Source organism: Taudactylus pleione, unplaced genomic scaffold (assembly GCF_031769625.1).
Source record: "Taudactylus pleione unplaced genomic scaffold, aTauple2 ptg000518l, whole genome shotgun sequence".
In the NCBI taxonomy this organism is placed as follows: Eukaryota; Metazoa; Chordata; class Amphibia; order Anura; family Myobatrachidae; genus Taudactylus; species Taudactylus pleione.
In genome coordinates this window covers 11,498,209-11,512,993 of record NW_028284920.1, presented here as the reverse complement: position 1 = coordinate 11,512,993, position 14,785 = coordinate 11,498,209, and the positions used below count along the sequence as shown (strand labels likewise).

The 14,785-nt window shown below is 39.7% G+C and overlaps 1 protein-coding gene and 1 pseudogene across 1 annotated transcript; both read left to right on the top strand.

Annotated features, from left to right (window-relative positions):
- Positions 1 to 103: 103 nt before the first annotated feature.
- Positions 104 to 6,176, top strand: LOC148501495 (syncytin-2-like; annotated as a pseudogene).
- Positions 6,177 to 10,146: 3,970 nt separating this feature from the next.
- On the top strand, positions 10,147 to 11,076 carry LOC148501494 (olfactory receptor 5AR1-like). Its single transcript, XM_088450431.1, has one exon. It carries the CDS (start codon positions 10,147 to 10,149, stop codon positions 11,074 to 11,076), a length of 930 nt encoding a protein of 309 aa, XP_088306557.1.
- The last annotated feature ends 3,709 nt before the right edge of the window (positions 11,077 to 14,785 follow it).

Sequence of the window (14,785 nt, the reverse complement as noted above, 5' to 3'; positions counted from 1 at the left end):
TCCTTTTAAAACCAAATGAGACTGGGCAAAGGCTCTTTTAGAAATTATTAAATACACAAAACCTAACAATAAAGAATGTGTAAATGAATTGGTGAAATGTGTGATGGCAGAAGGAGTGTTGGGGTACAATAAAACTTGCAATCATCGTATGGTGGAGTGTGCTCAAGGAAAAAAAGGTACGGATGAAAAGAGTGCCCGTTGCAATGTTCCCTGTGATAGTTTTTCAAACATATTGTCTAATAGACCATGGACATTGCCACAGGGGTTATATTACGTGTGTGGACAAAGGGCTTATAAATGGTTACCGGTAAACTCCTTTGGAATATGTTTTATAGGGACATTGCTACCTGACGCAGTGATAATTAAACATAAGGATCTAAAAGAAACATATATGCAACATTCACTCCCGGAAAAAGTACAAATGGTAAAAAGGGAAATAGAAATAGTACATGAAAGGTACAGACATCTTTTTTCATTGTCACAAGGGTACAAGGTTGGTTTGCGATTTGGTAATATAATAACATTTGGTACATGGGGATTAACTGCAAATCAAAGAATGATACAGGAACTAGGAGATCTAACAAATAATATCACAGACATATATGATGGTACTTTTAGATTTGTGGGAAGGGAACTTCAGGCCATAAAGACAGAATTAATGCAACATAGAATGGTGTTGGATTATCTTACAGCGGCAACTTCAGGATATTGTGTGACATTACAGACGGTGTATGGGTTACAGTATTGTACCTACATTACAAATTCTTCCAATGCAGAAGAAGTAATAAAAGAAAGGTTAAATTAAATTACTCAGGTAAGAAATGAATTTGCAGAAAGAAATAAACTTGAAGGTGTGATTCCCGACAGTTGGTTCACCTGGTTGAGCCCCAGCATGTGGTTTGCATGGATTGGAAATTGGTTTGGCGGCATTATGCACGCAATGGGAAGATTAATATTTTTTGTCATGGTAATGTTGTTGATTTTCTATATATTAGTGAAATGCTTCAAGATGATTTTCCAATGTATTAAGAAGAAATCCGATGATGCAATCTATGAGAGATATGAACTTTCTTCAGAGATATGAACTTTTTTCGGAGTTATGACCCCTCAAATCTCATGAGGATGGAACTGATAACGATGGAATATGTGGCCGTACATATTCCTTCAGCAATTCACGAATATATGCATGCTTATGTCTTTCATTATTATTTTCATTGCAGTTAAGAGTATATATAGAAATTATTAAGAATATATATTAGTTATAAGTTGCGGAGGACTGTCATGTGTCGAATGGCCTCAGGCCTAGAGATGAGGTTTACCCTCTCTCTAAAGTAGGCAGGTGTGTGTCTGAAGCAACAAAGCAACAGTTATTATTGTTTAATATTGTTTAATCTAAAAGGTATAAGTGTTATTACGGAAATAGGTAGAAATTAGATCTGATCAAAATCATTTCTTCACTAGCAAGACAGAATCATGGGTTAGTTTAATACTAACAGACTAGAAGACAGCATGTCTCAGATCTGTCTAAGCAAGAAGGGAGCTAATCAGAATAGCCTTGGCCTATAAGCGGTCACCAGTATTTTGAGAATATAGAAAGGAGATTATAGGTTTTGTTAAGATTAAAATATATAATCAGTGAAATGTTTAGTGCGCATGAATATTGACTTAATTAATTAATATTCTCCATTTTAAAATATGTCAGTAGCAGAGAAGAAAAAAGTATAAAAGATTGATCAATAAGGGGAGGGGTCAGGCAGTCGGGTTGAGCAGGAGAGATCGTAGGTCGAGAGAGTCGCGGGGCGCTGGGTTGTAAGTATAAACATTGGCTGACTGTCACCTTGTGCATCTCTGCTAGGCATTGCAAATAATCATTTTGTTACTGCTGCTGAAATTGTTGTTTTTTATGTTGTAAGTCTGCTTTGATAATAATACCATAATACATGTATAATTAATTTGCTTTTAAGTAAAACATTGTCATTTATTTTAGAGTTGGTATTGGTGTGAATTATTTAATTTCTTCTTATAATAAGTAAGGTTTATAAATACTATCCAAAGCACATTGCGCTATCAGAAGGGAGTTAGATAGGGAAGCTATAAAAGGTCAATAGAATGAACTGCATGTTGGTTGCAACAATCTGCCTAGATTATTTAAATAGAACCCACTAGGATGTATGGTTCTTTAAAATGTAACATATAGTGCAGTATCAATACAAACACTCCTCTAGTAGCCAGGGGCGATCACCCCGTAACACTTCTCAACTGCCCACTACCACTGAACACTGTATAGCAGCGGAGTGATCAGGCAGGGAGAATGCAGAGAATGCTGGTGCTCAATGGCAGCATCTTCCTTCCCCAGCTCAGTACACGCTGCTGTGTGCTGAGCAGGGAGGGTGTGGGGAGCTCACTGTATTGAAATTAAATTTAAAAGAAAAACACCAAACAATTTTTTGCACATTTGGTAACATTGTATTTGGTATGTTACATATGTGTCCTCCTATACCTATCCTTTTTGCAATATGTGGCACGATACGCGTGGTGCAACTTAAATGCTCTGCCATGGGTAGCAATTGCCGGACTTTCATTCTTTTTCCTAAATGTAGCATCATATTGGCATGGTAGCCCCACACAAGTCACTGATATTGTACTAGGCTCACTAGATTAATACTTTTATCCCAAAGGAATTGGCATAAAGTCACAGATTAAGCACAACGGTACTTGGTGTGAAGCATGACGCTGCTTACTCGTATCGGAACATTATTTTGCCTTCCAGCAGTGACACTTCCAGCAGCTACATACAATGCCCTTACCAGTGTCCAGGGAAATCGTGTATTATAATTTTGTCACATTAGCAATGTGAATAAGATGGATATTTTGTAAAAAAGTTTCTGGCAAAGCTTGTAGATCACCAATTGGGGCTATTTGGCCTGATTTCAGGATAGGTATAAGTGGACACATCTGTAGATAGAACAATATGAGCAATGGTTTACTCTAAAAATGCAATTTCTTAAAAAAAAAACAAGATACAAACAAAGGGGTCTATTTACTTAGCCTTGGATGAAAATAAAATTAACAGAGATAAAGTACCAGCCAATCAGCTCCTTACTGCCATGTCACAGGCTGTGTTTGAAAAATGACAGTTAGGAGCTGGTTGGCTGGTACTTTATCTCCGTCCACTTAATCTCCATCCTAATCTTAGTAAATAGATCTCAAAATCAATGGTCTTGATGTTGGAATGTGACGATTTGTGTCAAAACCCTCAACTGCGAACGGCTAACATCATGTACATTAGTTTGATACAGTACAATTATAAAAAGACTAATATATTTCTGGTAGCAGGGCACACAAAGTAGAATCTCACAAGTGAGGAAAGTGAGGATAGGAAAGTTTTTAATTAACATTACTAGTTCTCTAATAGTTCTTTATTTTGTGTGTAATCTCTGGAGACCATAACTCCCACAAATAGTATAACAGAGCTCGCTGTGACTCTTCAGATCATTTTCTGGGAAGATCATCATTAACTTTTGCAGTTGTCATAAATGGAATCACAAGGAGTCAACATAATTCATGCGATGAACAAAAATAGAGGTGTTTTTGTCTATTAGATATTACTTTGGCTATTATTTGCAGTACATTGTGTTCTGCTGTTATGTGCAAAAAACCAGCATTATAGTATTTCATCTCACAGACACATACTGCTGCTCATTGTCATTTGAAGTTGGACAACTCTTTAACATATATATATTTATGTATTTGTATCATATATTCTACATGGGAAGACTGCAATGCTGACAAAGAAGTTCAACCAAATCTTGCAGATAAGCTGTTAATGTATACTTTTATTTTCTGGTACGTGTACACTTGTTTGTGGAACCTATTGCGTTCAGCAATACATAATGATATGGGCTCTATCCTTTTGATTTTTCACAGATAAAAAAAGCTCCAGGATTACCAGCAGGGGTGTGGGAAGGCTGCAACCTCTCTTTTACAGGGAGTAAGTTTATGTATTGTACAGAATCCTCAATAAAAACTTACTGTCATGGTTGTATCACATATCGGTTTGCTTGTTAAGTAAATGATTCTCATTAGCACTAGTTTAGAACCTTCATTCCTACTTGATCCCTGCTACACATTACAATTTGCTGTACTTCTTGCTTTCACATTATATTTACTGCAGCAGTTTCTGGCTTAATAAAGTGACTACCGTAATTATAATAAGAAGGAAACTTTGTTTTTACATGAACTAATTAGATGGGAGGTTTGAGGATATACTCTGGAACAAGTGGAAGATGTTCTTTTGAAATGTCTGTAATTACATTATTTCAAACGTGTAACAGGGAATGAACAATTAAGAACAGATCAATTAGTCTCAATATTTACAGAGCACTAAACATATTACAATCAGTAATGGAGTTTTATAATCATTAAATAAGATTTTCATGAGGTAGTCTCACATACAAGCAGCAATATAATCCTTAAATAATAATAATTTGATATGTCAGATGACTCTTAATCAAACATTAGTTGTTTAATCTAGACGAGGGAATCAATACTCTACTATTGTATAAAGCTAAGCAATGCAGATAAAAAAATATGGATGCTAATATTAAAGGCTAATATTAAAGACTTGACTTAACATTAGCTATTTATTTACCTGTGCTCAATGGATCTGTTGACCCAGCTGCTGCCCCCGAAGCTTCTGACAGTCTAACTGGGAGAGAGGATCTAGTGTGAGCTGGAAAGTTTGAATAAAACAGAAATAAAGAATAAGGTGCCGACATAAAATTAAACCTATAGTCTTGCAATGTAGACAAATATTAAATTGTATATGAAATGATAGTATATATGAACTACCCAGTATGTGCATTTAAAGATATTTAACCCAAGCATAGAACATGGCTAGAGGTCCCATAGAGCTGGAAAATTATAAAACACCACTAGAAATAGGCAGACTAGAAAACTGTATTTTTAATGCTTTTCAGGATTGAGTACATCTATATTGATCCTTTGACATAAATAAACATACCCATATTTTATTTCGTACTGCAAATATTATTTCAACCAATGGAACTATTGGGTGTTACATCACTACTAAATATAATACCTTCATCTCACATACAGATATCATATCTATTTAATGTGTTTACTTATTTTATTTAAAGTAGATTTTAATACATTTTGATTTTGTTACTGAATGTTATCTTTTCCTCCAGGCCAATTTTAACATTTTGGTGATTTATTTGCTCCACATAGAATATATATATTTTTTATCTTGCATTATTGTCTGCTTCCACCTTTTGCCTCTTCATTTTATGCCTTATACTATGTTTTATGTTTGTTCTATACTTTTGCCTATTAAGTATTAGGTATTATGGCTTATTTCTTAATATTATTAATTTATGTATATTAATGTATATATGTATAAAATGTTCTGCATTTTGTCTTTGCTTATTTTGTTTGTTGTTTTTATTGTTGTCTCACCTCTTAGTTTTAAGTACTATGCTCTGTTTTCCCACTGTATGGTGCGGTGGAATTTTGTGTCAGGATACAAATACACAGAAGTAATAAAAATAAATGATCCCAACATGAAATAAATTAATTCTCCCAAGCATAATAATGCCAAATATATGTAATTTATATTAGACATCACTATAGAATGCAGCTGTATATTTTATCCTTAAAATGTTCCCTAAATTAGGCAGCCATAACTGGTACATGTACAAAATCATTAGGGCAGGGGTGGGCATTAAGCGGCCCTCTAGCTGCTGTTGAACTACAAATCTCAGCATGCCTTGCAACTGTTTTAGCATGGCCAAATAACAAAACTAGCAGGGCATACTGAGATGTGTAGTTCTAAAACAGCTGGGGGCTGCTTATTGCCCACCCCTACATTAGAGTGTACTTCAGATGGAATAGGGTATATATTGCGGGGATATCACCATTTAAAAATTTGAGCAACATTTGCAGAATTTTGTCACTTTGGATAACTGAAGTGGTTTTATCATGAAGCGCAGTGGTGGGGACATCAATTTCTATTTTTAATTTATAATATAAAGAAAATAGTATTCTGGTCATAAAGCCAAATTGTGTGTAACTCTGAACTGTGCTCTTCATTTTTAAAATATTGTTTTTCATTTTCTACAGCTGGTCATAAAAGCTTCATTACACAAACATGTTGAGGCCCGAGCAAAACTATTCTGCAAATTCGCCCACGTGACAGACACATATGCACATACACAGCCTGGTGTACACCTACACTGCACTATATGAGTGCTTGCTGGCAGACAATTTGCACATCTATTTGCAGGAATATGGTCTGTGATATTAATTCCAGCAAAGGTAAAAATGTAGCTAAAAATTCCTGTCTACTCTTACGTTCTCTAACCCCTTTGGTGACTTAGAACTAATTTCTTCTCTTAAAAACACCTCTTCAAGCCTCATTTATGTCTAAAATAAGTGAATTCAAAACCCATTAGGGCTGAATTTACTTCCTACCATACCTAATCAAAAATGTTAGATAACAACTCGTATGCCGCTTATTTGCATTTTTTTCAATTAGTAAATTACATCTGAACACTACAATTGAACAGACATTACAAGGTATTGAAAAAGTAAAAATAAACACACACAAACACATATATATATATATAATATATATATATATATATATATATATGGGATCGATATGATTTACCGATCCTGACGACAGAAGACAGGCACCAGTGGGGATCCTGACTGCGCTAATGGTAAGTATAAACTAACCTAACCGCCCCCCCTAACCCTAACCCGCCCTTATGGGTGCTTAACTGTAACCTCCCCCCCAAGTGCCTAACCCTAACCACCCTCTATATGTGCCTAAACCTAACCCCCCTTCCCCACTGCCTAAACCTAACCCTCCCAGGGGGTGCCAAACTCTAACCTCCCCCAGGGGTGTCTAACCCTAACCCCCCTTCCCCTAGCCTAACTCTAACCCTCCCAGGGGGTGCCTAACCCTAAGTCCCCCCCGGGAGCCTCTAACCTTTTCCCCACCATTGGATGTCCGCACCCAGCTTACGATCGATCGGGAAGCCGGGCGCCGGGCTCCTGGCATGGGGGAAATGACAGGCGTCGGATTTTGACGCCTGTCATTAGACCCTTGCCAGGATTAGACAGTCGGGATGCCAACGGTCAGTATTTAGACCGTCGGCATCCCGACTGCACACCATATATATATTTGAAAGATCATACATTTGTCCTCTCCCCCTCCCTCTAAATCAATAAGCGGTATTATTGCAGGAGGCTGGTGCTGGTTGCCAATAAAGCAAGGGGGCAATGAGAATGGGTCTCACTCAGACTTGGTCAGATACCACAAAATGTAAATACTGCCTGTAAGATTGCAAATCTACTTACTTCAAGATGGACTTTACTGACAGACGTTATAGCCTTAGATAATCAGGGTCCAAGGTACTCAAAGCAGCTGCTGATCCCTTATACTTCTTCTCACTTAGGGCATGATTCAGAGATAAATGCTATCCTGATATTTATGCAGTCGGCCAAAGATTTTATTACAGCGCGTGCATCTAAGTCACACTGTGCAAGCAACCCAGTGCTCTTCAATTTTGCTATAAGAAAAGAGTGATTGACAGTTATCGGCTATTTGGGGGTGGTAACGGGTGCTAATGGGGGGGTGGTTACAAAACTGCTGGGGTATTGCAACCGTTTTATAGGAGTGTCATCTTTGTACGCAGCTTCACTGGTGCCAGTGTCTTAGGGCCTGATTCATATTCTGGAATAGAGTAAGACAGAGCAAATAACTGTGCACCTGGACAAACCATGTTGCAATGTAAGGGGTGCAAATACCTGTAAAGATTTCAATATGGAAACACCCCTCCCAAATCTAAATCTTGCTGAACATTTTATATCTGCCCCACCTGCACTACAGCATGGTTTTACTAAGATGCACAGTTACTTGTTCTTTCTTACTCTATTCCCAACTCTCAACTCTGGCACTTAGAGCCTGATTCTGTAAGGATCGCAATTTCAAAGCTGAACGTAGGCTATAGATATATGATGTATGCACTTAGGCAGCTTTGCAATGCGATCCTTGCAGATATGGTAATGCAGCAGGAGGCATCACGCCAACGCAGCATTGTATAATCCGTGTACCATCGGCCGCCCCCTCCCTGCCACCAAATGGCAGCAGACTGTCAATCACTGACAGTCTGCTGTCAGTTTACGTGCAGGCTCGCAGACCCGTTCTGCACATGCGCAGAACGGGTCTGGCGCCTGCGCAGATTCCTGAACATCGGGAATCTGCGTGCACTGCTGAATGTGGCCCTTAGTTCCATCGTCCATTCTGTGTAGCCACAGGCTTACTCAGAAGGCCGATGATCGACTGATCTGCTACTGATGCGTCACATTCTACACAGATGATTGGATTTGCAAAGCCACAGGTGAGAGTCTTAATACATCGCCCAGTGGCTGCGACATTTACATATTTTCACATAACAGCTGCGTAAAAGGTTGCAGTAGCGACGGGATTAGCTGACAACTCTGAATCAGGCCCTTAGTGCTGCATATGAAGGACTGTTCTAGTATCTAGAATGGTGTCAAGATATTAGCTTTGCAACAGCAACTCTCTGGAATTCTCTACCTTGCATAGAGCAGTGAATGGAATTGTCCTGAAAATGCTAAAAATCTGTATAGCCATGCAAATATACAGTTTCAAGGGCCCCAAACTCAATGAAGCCTAGCAGTCCAAACAATTTCTAAAGCAACCAATAATTCTATAGCTTTCCTTTTGCAAACACATAAAATGATCATTGGGCAGTGTATAACAAATACATACAATATAAGGCCATATTTAGCACAATCAGCATTTAAAATGCAGTTGTGTAGAGCTATTTTCACTGGTAATTGCAATCTTGTAATGCAAATTACCACTTGCAGTAACCATGCTTCAGGTGCCGGATCATAGCTTCCAAGAAAGCCCTGTCCAAGCAACGCATTGGAAGTAAATTGATAGCTACAGTATCGCTATCACTTTGCTTCCGGTTTTTTATCTGGGGAGTATAATGCTCTCAGGCAGTGCATGCGCGAGTACAGGCAAGCGGGGAGTGATCTAAAAGAACCTGCATTGTAAACAAATGAGAAACAGTAGCCCATAGGTTACTATAGGCTAAAACCATCTGAAGATGATAACAGCTACTGGGACCAAGTTTCGCATTCCGGGGCTTGGTAAATTTGAAATGTTTTATATCCTCCATAGAAACGAATTGAGGTTACCGTGTGAGATTTCAGATATATCTGCTGCAACCCCACTTCTTAAATCCTGGGGATACTTAACATATGGGGTATTTCTTGCAAAATTCCCTTCATAAATATGCACCATAATCTCTTTCGGGTTTGTACAAACGCAAGATTGTTGTAATAAGAGCTTCCATGATTAGAAACAGCTTGTGTTGCATGTCGAGCTGCACATCACCTGTTGACCAAGGAGAAAATGTCACCTGGTTTGTGCTGTGGGAAGCATCTGTGACCCTTTAACACAGAGAATGCTTCCAGTTTTGCTTTAGTTCAATTAAACACTGGAGTTTCAGGATGCACTTATTTATACCCCTTTCACACAGAAAGGCAAATTACCGGGTATAGCACTTTTACCCGGTAAATATAATTTGCTGAACAACACAGGGTTTTTTCTGTGTGAAAGGGTCAACCCGGGACATAATTCCCAGGTCTTCGACCCTTGTTTTTTTGCAGGGTTGGAGACCCGGGAATTAGGTCCCAGGTTGACCCTTTCACACAGAAAAAAACCCTGTGTTGTTCAGCAAATTACTGGGTAAAAGTGTGAAAGGGGTATAAGACTAGAACCTTCAAATCCACCCGGCATTTAAAAGCTAAGTAAAAGCTGGGAATTTTCACACACTGTGTGAAAGTTAGTCCTAAAGGAATCTCTGGGCAACCTGGGAAGCTGAATATTGTAAAATCTGATAACGCAAAAGTACATTGATTCCTATATTGGCAAATTTCAGCTTTGCACTGTATCTGCCCTTCATTAGCACAAACCCACATTGTATATTATAAAGTTATTTTATATATTTTACTGTGTGATGAAGGAATGTAATAATATTAATATTAAAATATAAATCATTTTATTTTCATTATACAGAAATGTTATTAGAAGAAACATTTAATACAACAGATTTCTCATTTGAAGGATTGACTGATGACCCAAAACTCCAATACTTTATGTTGGTAATATTGTTCATTTCCTACCTTGTTGTGGTCTGTGGAAATGCCGCCATTATAGCTGTGATTTGGGTGACTCCCCACATGCACACTCCTATGTACATCTTCTTAATTAACCTTTCCGTCATTGACATTGCTTCTACCACAAATATTCTACCTAAACTATTATATATTCTCATCACCAAGTATAATACAATCTCATTCTGGGAATGTATAACTCAGCTGTACTTATTTGTGTTATTAAGTTGCACTGAAGTTATGCTGCTTACAGCTATGGCATATGACCGCTATGTTGCAATATGTCACCCCCTTCATTATAATAGTAAAATGAGTATAAGACACTGCACTGACCTATCAGTTACAGCGTGGACTATTGGGTTTTTAAACCCTATTGGACACTCGGTCCTTATATCTCAGATGTCCTTTTGTGCTTCTCATCGAATCAGCCACATCTTCTGTGATGTTACGCCTTTGCTAAAGATCTCTTGCAGTGATATATCTGAAGTAGAAATGCTAAACTACATTGAAGGAGCACTACTGGGATTTATTACATTTATTTTCACTGTAGTCTCATATGTTTTCATAATTTCAGCAATCCTAAAAATAAAGTCTTCTAAGGGTCAAAATAAAGCTTTTTCTACCTGCTCTTCTCACCTGACCTGCATTATTCTATTCTATGGGACAATAACATCTTTGCACATGCAACCCACATCCAACTACTCTTCCAAACTGGACAAGTGGTTTGCTCTTGTGTATGCTGTTTTGGTTCCAATGTTAAATCCTTTCATTTACAGTCTAAAGAACAAAGAAGTCAAAGAAGTTTTGTTGAAATTTAAGAGGAAATGGGTTTAGGAAAACAAATGATCAATGTGTAAAATATTATATTCTTAGTTGAGTTGAACAGGTTCGGTTTCCTGGAAACTGAACCCCCCAAACTTAGAGGTTCCAAACTGACCTGGTTTGGGTTTTCCCATCAGGCTCAGAATCAAAAAGGAGCCAAGATGAGCTCACTGATTTGGATCTCGGTGTTTTGGTTTCTGTCACTTCTGTCTGACAAATCCAATCAACGGCTACTATCATGGAAATAGGTTGCTGGTTGGCTAAGAATGGCTGTCTCTCAGCCAACAATTGGTCTGTAAAAATGGTAGTAGCCTCTGATTGGATCCGACAGGCAAGAGTGACAGAAACCATGAGGGGGACCTGTCAGCAGTGGCCGCAGAGCAGCGAGAGATGGGGACTCTCACCAGGTATGGGAGCCTTTCTGTGGATGCTGCTGGGCACAGCACCTTAATAACAAAGGTAAGCAGCATAGCTGCTCCCAGGAGGAGGGGGAAATGATGACAAGGAGGAATAATAATTATAATAATGAGTAATAATGAGAAGGAGGAAGGAGGAGGAGGTGGTGGAGGAGGAGGAGGACTGATGAGAAAGAGGAATGATGAGGAGGATTATTGAGGAAGAGGAATGAGGTGGAGGGGATCTACCACGACATAATGTGTACTGTATAAGGGTATCTACTGTGGTGTAACGTGTATAAGCAGTTCTACTGTGTAGTAATGTGTGTAAGGGGCTTTACTGTTCCGTAACATGTGTAAAGGGCTCTACTGTGGTGTAAAGTGTATAAGGGGCTCTACTGTGAGGCGTAATGTGTAAGGGGCATTTCTGTGTCACACAATAACACCCATTTTTAGAAGAACCCTTTGTTTCTTCTTTGTTTTGCTTTTGTCGAGTGGGCGCCAAATTACTTCCTCGCCCCGGTGGCAAAATTCCTATTTTTGACCCTGAGGGGACTCTGCAACCTCATGGTGATCATTGGCAGAAGGTACCAGCAGCCCAGAATGATGATCCTCTCAGTGACGCAGGACTTGTTGAGAACATGGTTACCTTATTTGAGGAATCCAGGAAAAGCTTCAAAGGTACAGCAGCAGAGAGTTATCACAGAGCTATTCCCATGCTTTGGCGTCTCTGAGACATGGAGGAGGGAATGATGGTCGGGGTGTAATGGGTCACTGCTGTAAGAGTCCATTGCTCCTCCAGGGGCTTCCTGTACTGGAAGGTCTGATGAGCTAAAGGAGGAGGTACCAGGTGTTTGTTGTCATGGAGTGGATAGATGTGAGACTGGGGCCTTCTCTATTACCCTATAGTCGGGCATATCTAATGCCCACAGGAAGCTCACATATTCATCTTCTCAGACCCCATCACCCTGACATCAGGGGAGATTATAACAGAGTGTACAGGTCCTGTGTATGTCTATACTACAACATAACATAGCGACCTGTAGCTGTCCCAATGTTATGGGAAGTTTCAGCATGGCATGCTGCCTTTTGTTGTCCCACAAGCCTGGCTGTAATGTCTAGACTTTTGAAACCTCCTCTCTTACTTGTTATTCCAAATATTATATTTTTTGGGGGGAGTTATCATAAGTATCACATGCCAGTCTTCTTTCTCAGTGCTCCATTTTGTATATGTAAGTAGCTGTGACCAGAATCATGCTTGGTCATCCTTCTCTTCTCACCATTAAGGCATGCACATATTATCCTAACTTATCATATGGTTGAATCGCATTGAATTCCCAACAGAGTGATTTTATTAATGCCTGATTCAAATTGTGATTTTACTCCTGTGTTTGCCTTTATTAAACTGTTATCCTGTCTGTCACTGCTGGGCCACAATATTTCATAGATGTGCTACTGCTGTGTGCTTGTGCTGCTGCTCTGTTGCGTAGCTTAGTCAGCCAGCTCGCTGCAGCCTTTGGCCAAAACTGGCGAAACCAATATTGTGAACTGTGAGGTGGTCTAAATGGACTGGAAATTACTGAAAATAAATGATATCAAGGTTAATAATACTGAAGGAACAAAACCAGTCCCAAATGACATGAATTTAGCTGTTTTTTTAGATTTTTTGAAAAAAAAATACTGATCCAAAACCAAACCAAAACATTATGAAGAACTAGAACCATAATCAAATCCAAAACACAGGGGTCTGCGGCGCTGCGCACATGTCTACTTCTTACACATTTTGCAGAATTTAGAACAGTCCAGCACAGCACAAATCTTGTCTGCTGATTCTATTAGCCTGTGTTGTTGTCCGTCTACAGTCTGAATGAACTTGCCACTTATGTGCTTGAAACGTGTAGTACATACTTGCAAACTTTTAAAAAAGCATTTCAAGGAGATTGTGAAAGTGGCAGCTATCTGTGCAGCACTAAAGAGGGCATGTACTCCTCCATCATAGAGGTGGGTCATAGAATTTACCTACATCCTTCTGTGCATTAAACCTATGCTTCACTCTATGGGGTAAATTTACTAAGAATCGAGTTTGGTCGAGTTTTGCTGTTTTTAAACTCACTTTGTTTCACCAAAACTCAGTTGAATTTTCTCTTTTTAAAACTCGCAAATTTAAGAAGTGAGTTTAGCTGAAAGTGAATTTTTCGATGGTGCAGCAGATTGAGTTTTTTTCCCCAAATTGCGAGTTTAGAGGAGAGTTTAAGGAGCGTTTAGATGAGAGGTTATATGAGATTACTTACTCGAGATTGCAGTGTTTTCTCTCTGCAAAACTCACCCAAGCAAGCAGCCTGCACATATCAGTGAAATATGTGAAGGCTGCTTGTGTATTGAACCTGTAAAAAAAAGTGTTAGATAAAAAATGACATAGGGTCCCCCCACCTAAAAGCATAACCAGCCCCGGACTTGCCAGCCATTCCTGGTTCCTAAAATGACGGGGAACAAAATGAGTAGGGTTCCACTGCAAATTAAGAACCAGCACCAGGCTGCAGGGCCAGGCCTGGTTTTAAATATAGGGGGGGAATTGCATAGGGTACCCCCTATATTTAAAACCAGCACCAGACCAAACCGACTGGGGTGTAATGCCACAGCCCGGAGACCCTTTCATCGGGGCTCGGTGTCCAAAGCATTACAACCCCAAGCTGGTCAGGCCAATCCAGGGATCTCATGGGAGGTGGGGTCCCCCACAAGAAAGCACCCCACCTCCTGAAACCCCAGGCTTGGTCTGAAGCCAAGCGCTCTTCCCCACACCCCTGGAGCATGGGTACAGGGGTAATAAAGGATTATTTTGTTGGAAACTATTGTATTTTACAGTGGCATTACAGGTGCCAGCATGCCTGCCCTTAGGGATCTCAGGGGAGGTGGGGGCCCCCACAAGTAAGGGCCCCCCTCTCCCGAAACCCCAGGCTTGGTCTGCAGATGGGCGGCACCCGTACCACCACTGTAAAATAAGTAGTTAAATAATGACAGGACACACACCATGATAAGTAAAAGTTTATTACATACACCTACCCATTTCAGGAGAGGGGGGCCCTTTCTTGTGGGGGTCCCCACCTCCACTGAGATCCCTGGCTTGGCCTGGCCAGCTTGGGGTTGTAATGCTTTGGCCACCGAGCCCCAGTGAAAGGGTCTCCGGGCTGTGGCATTGCACCCGGGTCGGTTTGGTCTGCTGCTTATTTTAAATATAGGGGGTACCATACGCAATTTTTCCCCCTATATTTAAAACCAGGACTGGCCCTGCAGCCTGGTGCTGGTTCTTAAATTACCATGGAACCCTA